At 43.5% G+C, this 14,200-nt stretch overlaps 1 protein-coding gene across 1 annotated transcript; it reads right to left on the minus strand.

Annotated features, from left to right (window-relative positions):
* Window positions 1-5,003: 5,003 nt before the first annotated feature.
* mfsd4aa (major facilitator superfamily domain containing 4Aa) lies at window positions 5,004-10,449 on the minus strand. Its single transcript, XM_047025614.1, has 10 exons — window positions 10,110-10,449; window positions 9,106-9,304; window positions 8,761-9,000; window positions 7,266-7,407; window positions 6,766-6,881; window positions 6,472-6,645; window positions 5,842-5,989; window positions 5,683-5,753; window positions 5,468-5,588; window positions 5,004-5,393 (listed from the first exon to the last, which is right to left on the minus strand). The coding sequence occupies exons 1-10, from the start codon at window positions 10,343-10,345 to the stop codon at window positions 5,371-5,373; spliced, it is 1,470 nt and encodes a 489-aa protein (XP_046881570.1). The 5' UTR covers window positions 10,346-10,449; the 3' UTR covers window positions 5,004-5,370.
* Between the last annotated feature and the right edge of the window lie 3,751 nt (window positions 10,450-14,200).

Here is a 14,200-nt window from a genome sequence, read left to right on the forward strand (position 1 = left end):
GTTTATACTCTTAGACCAATGGGATTAACAGAATGTTCTCCTTCTTTCTCTTCTTGGTGACCTCGGAATGCATTTGGTTTGATAATATCAATTCTAGCTTGTAAGGAAAGTGGTCCCTTTGTGTTTTTAAATGTGTAGTGAACTTCCCTCCCCCCCCCCCCCTCCCCCCATCCCTTAAGCTCCACCCTCTATCTGACACCAGTTTCCATTGTAGAACTGAGGTCTGCTCGTTCCGCTCATGGTAGTGACGGGCATGCTTGTCAGATGTCCTGCAGGAACAAGTAGGTGATCTGCCCCTCGTGGCTCTGGATCTCTACTCGGCAGAATCTCAGGTGTGATTGTAACCCAGGTATGCCAGCTACTGGGCACAGGTGTCGTGTTGACCAGAAGCCATAATCCCCACCTTGAGCCCTGACCCTTGAACTCAACCTCAACCCCCCCACCTAGGGGCCTGACCTGAACCCCTTAGCCTTAACCCCAAACACACACCCTAAGCTCAAACTCAAACCTCAACCTTAACTCGGAAGCTATAGCTATGAAAGATATAGAGGTGTAGACTCTTAGGCAGTAGAATTAAGCCATAAGACAGGAGCAGCGTAAGTCTCCACATCTAATGGGACGTTGGTAGAATGTTTCAGATTCTCATGTTTACAGGCGACTCATTGTAAGCCCCTGTCACTGCTGCCCATTCCTGTTAGAAATGCTTTGCCTCTTCTAACACATGTATGCTTACGTTTAAGTGGTGCCTTAATCCTCCCAGGCCCTAGCTAATGCAGTGTAGATCCTTTGCTGTCTTTTTGCTGTGTATGTTGATGTTTGTGTAATGCAGGCCATGCCTCTTCCTTGACCAAGTGGCAGAAGGAGGAGGGGAGAGCAGGTGGGGGGGGGGGGGGGGGCTGTCAGAGCAGCCAGGCCCAGGCAGCTTGGTGCCACACTTCTGCTCTCTCCACCAGGATAGGACGCAGGGTCGGCTATATTGGGAAGTAAAAGTGCTCACGTAGACCCTTCTAGAAACTAATTTCTTAACTTTTTGTGTTTGTCTTCAGCTTTTACAGCAGTGCTGTATGATAGTTGCATTAAGATGGCATTGATCCCGAGCCGAGGTCTTTCAACAAATTTTCCTTCATTTGTAAGCCACATGTCACAAACATTTATTTGTATTTTTGAAGTCCCATCCTGTCAACGTTAGCAGTTCTGTTGGGATGGCTCCTTCTCTCTCTCTCGTGGTCTCAAGGTTTCCTGTGTGTTCTGTGCAAGGATGGATTAGAGCTCATAATTGCACAGAGGGAGAATACAGCTTGATGATCAAAAGGAATGTGCAGGCGTCATTTCGGCATGTTGGCAAAGATGTGCAGGACATGCACATGAATAGTGCACCCCTGCGTCCTGGAACTCCTGCTTCTCCATCCTCCACCCTACCTGCTTCTCCATCCCCCACCCTACCTGCTTCTCCATCCCCCAACCTACCTGCTTCTCCATCCTCCACCCTACCTGCTTCTCCATCCCCCAACCTACCTGCTTCTCCATCCCCCAACCTACCTGCTTCTCCCCCCACCCTACCTGCTTCTCCATCCCCCACCCTACCTGCTTCTCCATCCCCCAACCTACCTGCTTCTCCATCCCCCAACCTACCTGCTTCTCCATCCTCCACCCTACCTGCTTCTCCATCCCCCAACCTACCTGCTTCTCCATCCTCCACCCTACCTGCTTCTCCATCCCCCGACCTACCTGCTTCTCCATCCCCCACCCTACCTGCTTCTCCCCCCACCCTACCTGCTTCTCCATCCCCCACGCTACCTGCTTCTCCATCCCCCACCCTACCTGCTTCAGCATTAGTAGTGACAGTAAAACGTAACCATGTGACATAGAAAAGTCCATTATGCCTATCTGTTTTGTTTGAATTCCTTTTGATATTTTCCATGTCACCTTCAGTCTGAACATAAATGTATATTTTTGTAATGGCCAGATGGTAGTGTCCATGCTGTCGTGGTTTCTGTAGTTGAATATGGTTTTAATGTAGATGTTTTGTTATTGTGATTTTCTTCTCCGATTGTAGGCTTTGTCCCTTGATGACATTGACTATTTGTGCAATCAAAGCCTTGTGCAGAGAAACATAAATCCAAGTTTGTATATAGTACTTTGATAGCGTTAAGTGTTGGTGGTGGTATAACGTTGTCACTTGAACTTCAGGATTTCCTGTAGTATTGGATACAAGATATGAAATCACTTTTCTATGTTTAAGATTTGATACAGATTTTACACTATTGCAAAAAAAATTTGTAGATTAAATCTATATTTGTCTGTGATTACTGAGTTTTGTCCAAATCAACACAATCTGTAAATCTATGCACAAACTGACTTCAAGATTGATCTGCAGTATGGTCTTAATCAAATGTTTATATTTTAACGTAGAAGAAAAACTTCTGCATTAAAGCAGAGTTCCCTGTTTATCAAAGTTTACAGATTTAACAGCAGATATTTTTGTATCTGAAAAGTGACATTCTATTTCAGAAAAATGACATACGCTTAAAACCCTATGCTCTTCTATTTTTTACAATAGTTAAAGGTGAAAAGTAGCCATTTTTGAAGATTTTCCAACGGTATGAAGTTTCATCCTAGCATCTCTCTTGCCCCAACGTTCTAGTATTTGTCTGTTGTTTTCTTGAATCACCATTCATGTCAAACATTGGCGCTTAAAAATGCATTAACAGACTGTTTGCTTCTTCTGTTTGGTTTTGTCCAGTTGCAGTAATTGTACTTGTTCAAAGCTTTTCAAATGTTTACAGGTTGCTTGTTTGAAGTGGCATATTGATGTGAGGGGAGTACACAGCCTCTTTAAAATATGAGAAAAAGATTAAATAAACTAGTCTCTCTAGCCAGACTGTGTCTCTATGGAGTTATGCACCACACAATGTTCATGAAGTTCTACTCTTCCACCTGTTTTTGATAAATCATGGCAAAATGACAGGGTTCCCGTGTGTCTTCAAAAGTCTAAAATTCTGAACTTTAAATTGAAGGCCTTAAAATGTCTTAAAAACTGCCAGATTTTCATCCAAGGTCATAAATTTCATTTAGTCAGATCTAAAAAGGGCTGCAGAAAGTTATTACAAAATAGCAAAAAAGTATTGAGTCGTAGACTACAAAGCAGAGCTGTAAGTGTCCAGTGTTCGAATTACGGGGTGGCTTTACCCCCCCTAATTAAGACTTTAATCTCCCCAAAAGAAGTAAAAACAACAGGTTAGGGGGGTCGATACATTTATATATTGTTCTTACTTGTAATTGTAAATATTACTTTACGCCCTGGAGAAGAAGCTGACACCCCCGATTATCATTGTATAATTCACACTAACTAAACTAAAGAGAATCTTCTTGAGTTACCAAGCATTTGGCTGAGAGGAGAAAGACAATATTTATGAAACTGTGAAGGTGAAGTCCCACATCTCACATGACCACAATGTAACTTTTAAGTTAAAATAAACAATTTAAAATTTGGATTTGAACCCAGGCTGTAGTGGTACTGCACCAGCATGTCTGAAAGAGCATGCACACTAACCCAGTGAGTTAGCAGGGGAGCTCAGCTTTCTTCTGGTTTTCTGACACCCCAACTCTGCAGGTTGTTACAACTAGATAGTTCATTGTCAAATGTTATGTTGAGTGGAGCCTGTTATGATCCCTGATAGCACAGTGGTTAAAGATGTGAGCTACTGTGTTAGGGGTCTTGTGTTCAAATCTGGCTGAAGTTTCTTCTTACAGCTCAATATTTGCTCTTGGACTTATAAATAAAACTGATAAAGGTACATTTCATTTTAGACTGTTGGTTGAGTGTTTCCTGGTGGGACAGTTGGGTACCCGGATTGGGAGAGGGCATCTGGACAGTCGGGGAGTGCACTGTGGTTACAGGGATCTGGGCCCACGGATGTGTTTGGCACTACGCTCTGTGCTGGTTTTGAACCCAGAAAAAAAAAATCTGATTCACGATGTCATCAAATTGCGATTCAATATATGCTTACAAATAAATAAATACAAATCGCGACTCATATGTGAATCGTTTTTCCCCCCACCACTAGTACTTAGTGCTGAATAAAATGAAATTAGGTTACTAATGTGATTGCTTTATCTGTAAATTAAATTAATGCTTTTTCAATTACTGATTTCTCAGATTTTAATATTTTTTTGGTAATTTGTCGTGTAGGTTTTCAATTTCAATCTTTATGGTCTTAAAATCAGGCATGCAAACAGGTCAGGTGTAAAAAAGGTGAGAAGGATACGGTGAACCCCCGCCCCTCTAGGGGGGTCTGGGGGTCTGCTCCCCCGGAAGAACATTTATTAAATTTTTTAAGTTAAACGCATCAATCTGGTGCCCTTTGAGAGCAAAATTATGAGGCTAGATCTATGTAGAATCTGTGCTCTTGTAAACAATCAAATGTCCTTTTCATTATAAAGACATTTTCTGTATAGCATACATCATAAAAAACTATTAAACAATCGGGATCACTTGTGTTGAACTACTTATTTTCAGTCAAAAGCTTCACGTAAAGCTAACACCTATCCAATAGACATCATTTTTTATATTGTATTAAAATTGTTTCTACTAGATGATGTAAGATGGGTCTGTAAACCTCTCCCCACTCTTCCTCTGATTGGCTGTGAGGTTTGGACATTAGGAGTGACGATTGGGTCCAGAGCCAGTTGTAAATTTGCAAAGCACGGATAAAATGCTATGTTGGCCACGGCCACGGCCACGACCCCCCCACCCCCCATCTCATTGCATCTGCACGAATCACTTAGGTTACCCATTTTGGTTTCAAAAAGGTGAGTCTCATCTCAAGGTGAAGAGTTTGCATGCCTGTAAAATGTCTTAAAAAGGTATTGAATTTAACTTACTGAACCCTGGAATTAGATGATTGTTTAGCGAAATAAAACCAGACACAAACGTATGCACATACAGGCAGCATTGACAGCCATAGGCCAAGCTTCAGACAAACTTTATGAATGCCACTAGAGTAGACAGTTACAGCTACACACGGTCAACATTTACTACACTTTGTTAATAAGTTCATATTGTGTTTTTTTTTTACACCTGGTTCCCCTACACTCCAATAATGAGTGTGCAGACAGACCCAGGTGAGGCTATTTTTGATCAAAGGCCTGTACTACAGGATGGGACTGTCCACCAGACTCTCCAGCAGTGTCCTAGTCCCCACCAATACTTCTCCCTCTTGGACCCGAGCATAGTGGGTCCCACACAGGGGAACTGGATCCCCATGGCTACGGGCTTATGCCTTGTGACTGTTAGCTGAACTGTTTGTGGTCTCTGTCTTCAACTTCACCCCTGTGTCACTGCCTCACGTGTCCATTTCTGATCTTCTGTCATGGGGATGTTTTAGAGGGATCTGAAAGGACAGCAGTATATTAGCTGTCGAATGACTTCCGATATTTGCACGTGTGTTTTAGTGTGTGTGTATACCTGTGTGGTAGTTCCTGTACACATGTCGGCAGTAGAGGAAGAGGAGGAAGAAAGAAAATCCAATGAAGGCTGCGATCATACCAGACAGTGGGAAACTGTAGCTGCCTTGGCTGTTGATCACCTGGAGACGGAGGTGAAGGCAGAGATCACGTGTCTTACCGTTTCTTCCCCTACAGGGACCACGCGCACATCACACACACAGGCCAGCCTCTTACCAATCCCACTAGCACCTGCAGCACCATCTCTCCTGTGCTAGCACTGGTCACCAGGACTGTGGTGGCACAACCTGAGGATTGACAAAGGAGCCCAGTTTTTATGACGTGTGTGTGTACAGTGTTTGTACTTTTGCACCTCTGCATGTGTGTGTGTCTGACCTTTATAGTCCAGTATGTCTTCTGTGAGCGCGAGCATACACGGGAACACACTGCTGATACACAGGCCCAGCAAACATGTCCCCAGGAAGAGGAACACAGTGCTGGAGTGAAGCATCAGCAGCATAGACTGCACAATGACCACCCCACCCTGGGAGACACACAGGGAGAAGACAGCAAACATTGAGTCCATCACACCACAGATCCACCACATATCCACCACAGATCCACCACAGATCCACCATAGATGCACCACATATCCACCACATATCCACCACAGATCCACCATAGATGCACCACATATCCACCACATATCCACCACATATCCACCACAGATCCACCACAGATCCACCACAGATCCACCACAGATCCACCACATATCCACCACAGATCCACCACAGATCCACCATAGATGCACCAAATATCCACCATAGATGCGCCACATATCCACCATAGATGCACCACATATCCACCACATATAATTTGTCACATTCCGCTTGCGTGTGACCCAGCCAAATGCCATCTGGTAAAGCAAAGCTGACGTTTTTCTCACACCCATCATCTGTTTCCTTGTTTCTGTGCACACATGTGACACGGCAATACGAGTCTATCCACGGCCATGTGTGATCTTACCAGACTGACAGACAGCAGCTTCACAGCAGTGTATCTGTAGGACAGGTATATCGACGCCAGTCTGCCAGCAGTGATGGAGGCCCAGAACACGCTGGGGAGACAGCCTGCTGTCTTATGGTGCAGAGACAGGGGAGAGGACACTGCATATGTGTAGACAAATCCTGCAAAGGAACCCTGGGTTGAACAGATAATTAGTCAGTGACTAGTGGTTAACCCTTAGTGGTAGTGTGTGTGTGTGTGTGTGTGTGTGTGTGTGTGTGTGTGTGTGTGTGTGTGTGTGTGAGGTTGTCTCACAATGATGCCGTCTGTGATGAAAAGGACAGCTCCGCCCAAACCATGGAGGATGAAGAAAGAAGGAGGACGATCCTGCAGGTTGCTACGGTTACAGCAGTTAAACATGTCCCTGTGGTCTGAAGAGATAGGTTGGAAAATACACATTAAAACGTATTTCAAGTTTCAGCACCATCTCACGGGGATTTTGTAGCATTGAGATTCACTGCCTGCACGGTGTATTCACTGAGAAAGATGGACATATCTGTTAAAATACATATGTATTATTTCAAATTACAGTATTTAAAATAGCTAATACCTTGATTTAGCATTTTATTAGGGCATTGTTTATTTTCTTCAATTCAAGATGTAAAAAAGCCTGATTAATCAAACTCTAACTATGTTTATGCATATGGAATGGAAAATATAGTGTGTGCACATAACCCAAAACTGGATGGAGGATGGAACTGAGGATTTGTAAGAGTTTTGTACCCTGTGTGGAGGAGTGTGGTCCAAGTTCTTACCCTGATCCGTGTCTGCAGGGCTCGTCTCTGGGTGGGTCCTACTGGCCCGGGGGTCTGGCTCCAGCAGACGAGGGCTGTAGCTCAAGCAGGGGAACATCCGCTCACGGTACATCAACACACACACGGCTACAGGAACGGTTAGCTAGGGAAACAACACACACACTGCTACAGGCGCAGGTAGCTAAAGAGACAACACACACTGCTACAGGTATGGGTAGACAGACAACACACACACTGCTACAGGCGCAGGTAGCTAAAGAGACAACACACACACTGCTACAGACACAGGTAGCTAGGGAGACAACACACACTGCTACAGACACAGGTAGCTAGGGAGACAACACACACTGCTACAGACACAGGTAGCTAGGGAGACAACACACACACTGCTACAGGTACGGGTAGCTAGGGAGACAACACACACTGCTACAGACACAGGTAGCTAGGGAGACAACACACACTGCTACAGACACAGGTAGCTAGGGAAACAACACACACTGCTACAGACACAGGTAGCTAGGGAGACAACACACACTGCTACAGACACAGGTAGCTAGGGAGACAACACACACTGCTACAGACACAGGCAGCTAGGGAGACAACACACACTGCTACAGACACAGGTAGCTAGGGAAACAACACACACTGCTACAGACACAGGTAGCTAGGGAGACAACACACACACTGCTACAGACACAGGTAGCTAGGGAGACAACACACACACTGCTACAGGTACGGGTAGCTAGGGAGACAACACACACTGCTACAGACACAGGTAGCTAGGGAGACAACACAGGGAGTGATGCAAAGGTACAGTAAGACCATTTCCAGGAGAGCACTCTGAAAATGAAAGGTAAGCTTGGACAGTTGAATTGGGACACTGAAATTCTGGGGAAAAAATACATTGTCTATTCAAAGCAGCCTGCTCTTTCAACTAAATGTCCTGTTAGTCAAATAAGCCAGCCACTTTCCGGAGACATAATCAGCTTGTAAAATACAGCTGGGCTGCTGGTGCTCCAACTCAGAGCATAGTATAGTTACGTTGTGTCAAAACAACACTAAGCCAAGACCCTAAAAATCGATGCCCCAGTTGACAGTCTCTGGTTCATGTTAGACACAGCAACCATCAATCTGTCAAGACACCTTGGGATAGTGTGTCTCTTAAATCCCTGCCTCAGGAGCAAGGGAACATGTTTCCATTCTCAAGCTTTCCAAAGAAATTCTCAGACAGATATATAGTTGTCCTTTTTTGTCTTATCTTCTCTCCATCCAGACTTGAACTACCCCCAAACACTCCTACCTCCTTAGAATACAGAACTCATATACCAAACCAAACATATATGACTTTAACTTTCTAGTTAAAATGACCCCTGAATTAGTGGTCCTTGGATTGGGCCCGCTTAAACACAATCAATTAAGGATAACAGAACAAATCACGATAGGTCAATAATGAGATCTAGCTATCTTTCTTCTCATCCTACAAAAACACACTCACATTTATAAGAGCCATTATCCAGAAAGCGTAGGAGATGTTGGTGGTGACCATGCCCTGTGTGTGCAGGTTGTAGTGGGACACATTGTGCAGAACGGTCCCCTTCCCGGCCAGTGAGTTACGGAGGTGATGGAGGTTGGAGGAGGTTTCTGTCCCATTCTTGACACAATTATCATCTGCCAGGAAGGGATCCGCAACCAGGGGGCTGACCAATGCTCCCAGTCCAATGAAGAAATGCAAGACCTGGGCGAAGTGGTATGGAGGTACCAAAATGGGCATGGGTGTTCAGATTCAGTTGTTTGTTAAAACATGCTTCCCTCTTTCCCTCCCTTGCTCCCTCCCTCTAACCTGTAGGAATACAGCCGAATCCTTCTGATAAAGTTTCACCAGCTGGAGGTTTGCGATGGTGTCAATCACCCCCATTGCCGTGCCAGCGATTGCCATGGCGACGGCCAGCATGGCCACATTGTTACAGAGGGGAATGAATGCGAACACCAAGGAAATGAGGAGAGTGGAGAGAAAGAGAGACGTGAGGGAGTAGAGCTGCCTAAAGGTAGAGAGAGAGAAGCAGGCAATGGAGACAGTTGTCATTCACACCAACAGAAGGCAGGTGGTAGACGGCAGTATCTATGGAGGCTGTAATAAAGTGGGTGTTCACACGAGGATAACCGTGAGGTCACCTTGACGAAGCACATTTATTGACCCAGTGGTGTTATCGGAACCAACAGGCTCCTTATCTGCAGTTTCACCAGCTTTTCTCTCTCTCTCTGAGCCCAGGCTTCTGGCTCCTCAACTAATTATGTCATGTTCACTATGGACGCATTGTGTATTCAGACTTAGTTTCCTACCCAAACACTTAGAACAATGACACTTTGAAAGGTTCACCTTCTAGAAAGACGTCATCCTATGTCTCATTATATACTTCTTAAGGACACTAATACCCAGACAAAGAAGGAAATGCATCTCCGCCTCGTTTATGTTTGAACTAGCTCCTAGGTTTGTGTGCCAGTCACTTGCCAGGTACACAACAAGGTCTGTGTGTGTGAATTTGGGTGAGTGTTTGCTGAGGTCATAAAAGGACACAAATTAAGTCAGAGCAAGGGCAAGTCCTGTTGGCGAATCCTGACTGTATACTTGTATTTGTGTGTGTTAATTAATATAACTTTCCTGCCTGAGATAATCTTTGCTATCATTTCATTTCATGATGTTGGAAACAACCCAGTTAATTAATCCAGATGTACCATATGTTTGTTTGTGTAGAATTGTACTTGATAGTAAACATGGGCAAAAACATTGATATGATGCAGAGGCTTGCAAATATGATAACTCACAGGAACGACGTGTTCACTTACGTTCTCTTGAGAAGTCCTCCAAGGCAGCTGCCAATTAGGAGTAAGAACTGCTGGGAGAAGAAGACCCAGGTGATCTGCTGAAGAGTGGAATGCGTTTGACACCTCAGGTCCAGGATAGTTGGTCCCAGAAATGCGATGCACAACCCGAAACTAAAGAACACACTCCAGTATGTCAACGTGTGCTGCCATTTGTGCTTGAACAATACCCAGATCCGCTCTTCAAAAATCATCATCATAAGATGTCATTGACCGCCACATATGAAAAACAGAAAATTAACAAACATGGAATTCACAAGTCACACCGCCTACTAAGATATTAACTTCATACTGATAGGCTGCCTTCTCCGTGTCAGCCTTGGACGATGGTTGGACGTGCTCACGTAAAAAGTTCGCAGGTAAAACTACTTGTGACGACCTGACTGCAAATTTGCATGACATGGCGAAATGTAGATAAGACAACGTTGTTTTGGCATCTGACAGTAGGCTGACTTTGTCTGCTTGATTTGCTTGACCAAAGACAATTCTGTCAATTAAATTCTGCTAACCTCAAACTGAGGCAGGCATTTGGGTTGTGGTAAATCTCGCCAAGAAGCCTACCGCCATTTGTTTAGCGTATAAATTCTAAACATATAGACTGATCCCCAAAAAGTAGCCTACTGTTGTTTTCTATAAACTATGATACTATTTAAAGGGGCAATTAACTGGGTTTTTGGGGTATTTCACACTGTTCCTTAAGGTCTCCGAATAGGGTATGTAACATTGGTTGGGTTGAAAATGGCCCGGGTGCTGTTCTATGCCCTCTGACAGATCCTCTGAAATGTTCCCGGGAAAAATCACTAGCTTTTCTCCTTTTATGGTATGCTCATTAATATTTAGATAAGCTGCGCGCTGATTGGTTGGTTATCAACGAGTGAAGCTGGGAGCAAAAACGCAACACGGCCAACAGCAGCACTCACTGAAACACCGAAGTTGGAGACTTGAAATAAAAACGCGCAAATAAATCTATTGTGTCTACACAACACTGTTTTCAACAGATTGACTATATATCATTTGAAATGATAACATTACTTGTTTCCACTTCTGTTGTTGAAGCAAACTGGATTGACTTAGGTGGGTAGAACGTTAGGCTACTGCTTAGCAACCAAACCATATCGTGATTCTACTCGGCTTCAGTTAGCTAGTTAGGCTAGCTCTAGATATCTTGCTGTAAAATAACATGACAAAGTTCTGGACAAACATGCATCGAGAATTGTAGATTTTCATTACACAGGTTATTTATTTGAATGAAACACAGTCAGGAACATGAATCAACGTTAGCCCCATTGCCAATAAACTAGGCTAAATGATCACACATTCTACCTATGCTCTTGCGTTAACTAGCAAGCTAAACTTGTTTACATCATGCCTACAGTCTAGGTGTTACTAGTAACAGTCACTAGCAATGCTAACGTATCCTGTATCTAGAACCTGCCTTTCTCCAGTTCTTTCAAATAGATTATCTAGACAGGCGTTAGCAATATGCCAGACTGCAGTTCGTTTTCTGGCTATTTTTCGGAAGCTTCCCTTCTAATGCCGACTAGTACAGCTAGTCTAGCTAGAGTCATTTGAAGTGTGTAGAAACGTGTTTAGCATTCTACCTGGTATGCTATATACAGGAAACGTTAGCATTGCTAATAACTGTTAGCACAACATCATACTGTCCTTATAGCTTGCGGTTGCAATGAGCATACGGTTGGAACAGCACCTCTTTCCAGGTTCAGCTTCCTAGCATATCCTGCTTGAAATTGTCCAAGGTTGTCAAAACTGTCTTGGGTTAAATGTTCAGAGCAAATGAATGATTGAGTGTCGAACTTCGCCGGGATCTTCTCATAGACAACAGCAGCCATGCCTGTTGAATGTTTGGCTCCTTGGGAAGACTGTGAGTGTTAGCCTTCCCTGTACAGCCTGGAACACAGCATTTACGACCGTGGTCCATTTTTAATATCCTTGTTATAATTCAAAACGTTCTTCTTTGTAATTCCTTATAAGTAGCCTACACAGAGCAGCGCGCAGCTAAACTAGTATCGGAGATAGACGCTACCTCGGGCTGGTCTGGATGTAAATTCTGGGGCGTGACAAAGATACAGACCAGAGCCAATAAGAGGGCGATCACCGGTCCTACGTAGGACCGGTGGCTTTGTTGAAAAGCTAGCGTTTTACAGCAACATTTTTTCTTTTCGAGATTTGAATAGGAAAGAGGTGTCAATGTACTTTGATATTCACGGTATGTTCAGTTTACCCTCCAAACTGTCGTTTTTCAACAATGACAAGGTAAAATCGGTTTTGCAGTCAATTGCCCCTTTAAAAAAAACGATTGAAATTAATTTTCATCATGTTGAATATTAGTAGGTCGAATATTTTTTTTAATAAGTTATAGAACTGTGTGTGCTTCAGAATCGTTTATTGATTTATTCATTAGTTATTCATTATTCGATCACTTTTGGCTTATTGGCAGTCACAATACATTCAATCTCTTGTTTTAATAACAGCGTAGACAAATCACACAAATATTGAATATCACATTTGATACAAAATCTAAATATACTTTATATCTTTTATAAAACATTTAGATATAATCTAGAATTATTTAATACAGTCATATCTTGTTTCGTCTGTCTGGCATAAAATTCACTGAGAAAGATGGACACATCTGTTAAAATACATATATATTATTTCAAATTACAGTATTTAAAATAGCTTAATTTACCACAACTAACCACATACAGTAATACTTCAGCCCCAGGGGTGCTAAGATAAAGAGGGTACAATTTAAAGTGTAACACAATTGCATCTCTCCCACAAGGTCCAACCTAGGCATACATCACTCTGCATTTAACTATCAGATCTTTCACTCTGTTAGCTGGGCCTCAGATTATAGTCAAGGTATGGAAGCTGTTTTAGAGTATTGCTACACCAAGCCTCAGGGTGCTTCTCTTCTCTGGTTATCCGCATTGATCTGGAAACGCATAGGTTGACTCAAAGCTCTGCAGTCAGACTCCTGCTACAGTACTACCCTTCATTTAGGTGAAGGAGAGAAGGGGAGAATGCCACAGCAGACTACTGAGAGCCAGACTTTATCTCAAGGTAGGCTCTCACGGTTCTGTGTCCCTCCACAGAACATTATCCAGGTCTTCCAATGCTAACTTCCACCACACAGGTCCCCCTCACAACCCCAGCCAACCATATCTTGTACCCCTGCCTGCCTGTGTGCTACTCATGGTGCTCAGTAGTGCTCTGGGGACTGTGAGGAAGGAGCATGAGAGAGGAGGAGGGTGAATCTGGGCCTGGTCAGAACATCCCAAGCCTCCTGATAGTGGCTTCAGAACTGCAGGATAAGAGGGGAAAGAACTAGGGGACGAGATGACAGGTTGTGTTTGGACTTGGCCCGTCTGGTGACGGAGGAGAAGGGAAAGGAACTTTCTTCAGAGGACACTTCTGGTTTGTGCAAATAGGAGAGACTTAAAGTACGGACACTTGATAGTGTGTTTTTACAAAAACAAAGAAAATATCTTCCAACACAAAGGCTAAACTAGATGTCTATATCATATTCTCAACACGTGAAATGTCATGCACATTTTACTAAGGCAACTTCAAAAGAGTGAAATTTACTAATGTACTGTAATACTGTCATTTTGACAATCCACAACGAGTTAAATCATTGGGTGATTGGAGACATTTGTTTACCATCTGAATTCATATTTACCCCACATATTGTGGTATTTGGTCTTGTACAGTTAAGAAGGTGGACGTATATTTAAATAGTAGCAGTATTGTTGTTTTGTGGCAATAGTTGAGGAATGTTGCGTGCATGTGTCTGGATGTGTGTGCGTGTATGCATGGTCATGTGTGTGTATGTATGTGGATGTGTGTGTTATCATATATAAATCTAGCTGCTTTAAACTGTACTCATGCACATAACCAATGCTTCGGAGGTTGGTAGGGTCCAGTGTCTTGACTCTAGGTACCGTATGTCCGCAGTGCATACTCAGTGAGTGGGACTGTAGTACCAGGCTATTCAGTGTGTTTTAATGTCAAATCTGAAGAATCCAGTG

This window comes from Hypomesus transpacificus, chromosome 9, assembly GCF_021917145.1.
Source record: "Hypomesus transpacificus isolate Combined female chromosome 9, fHypTra1, whole genome shotgun sequence".
NCBI lineage: Eukaryota > Metazoa > Chordata > Actinopteri > Osmeriformes > Osmeridae > Hypomesus > Hypomesus transpacificus.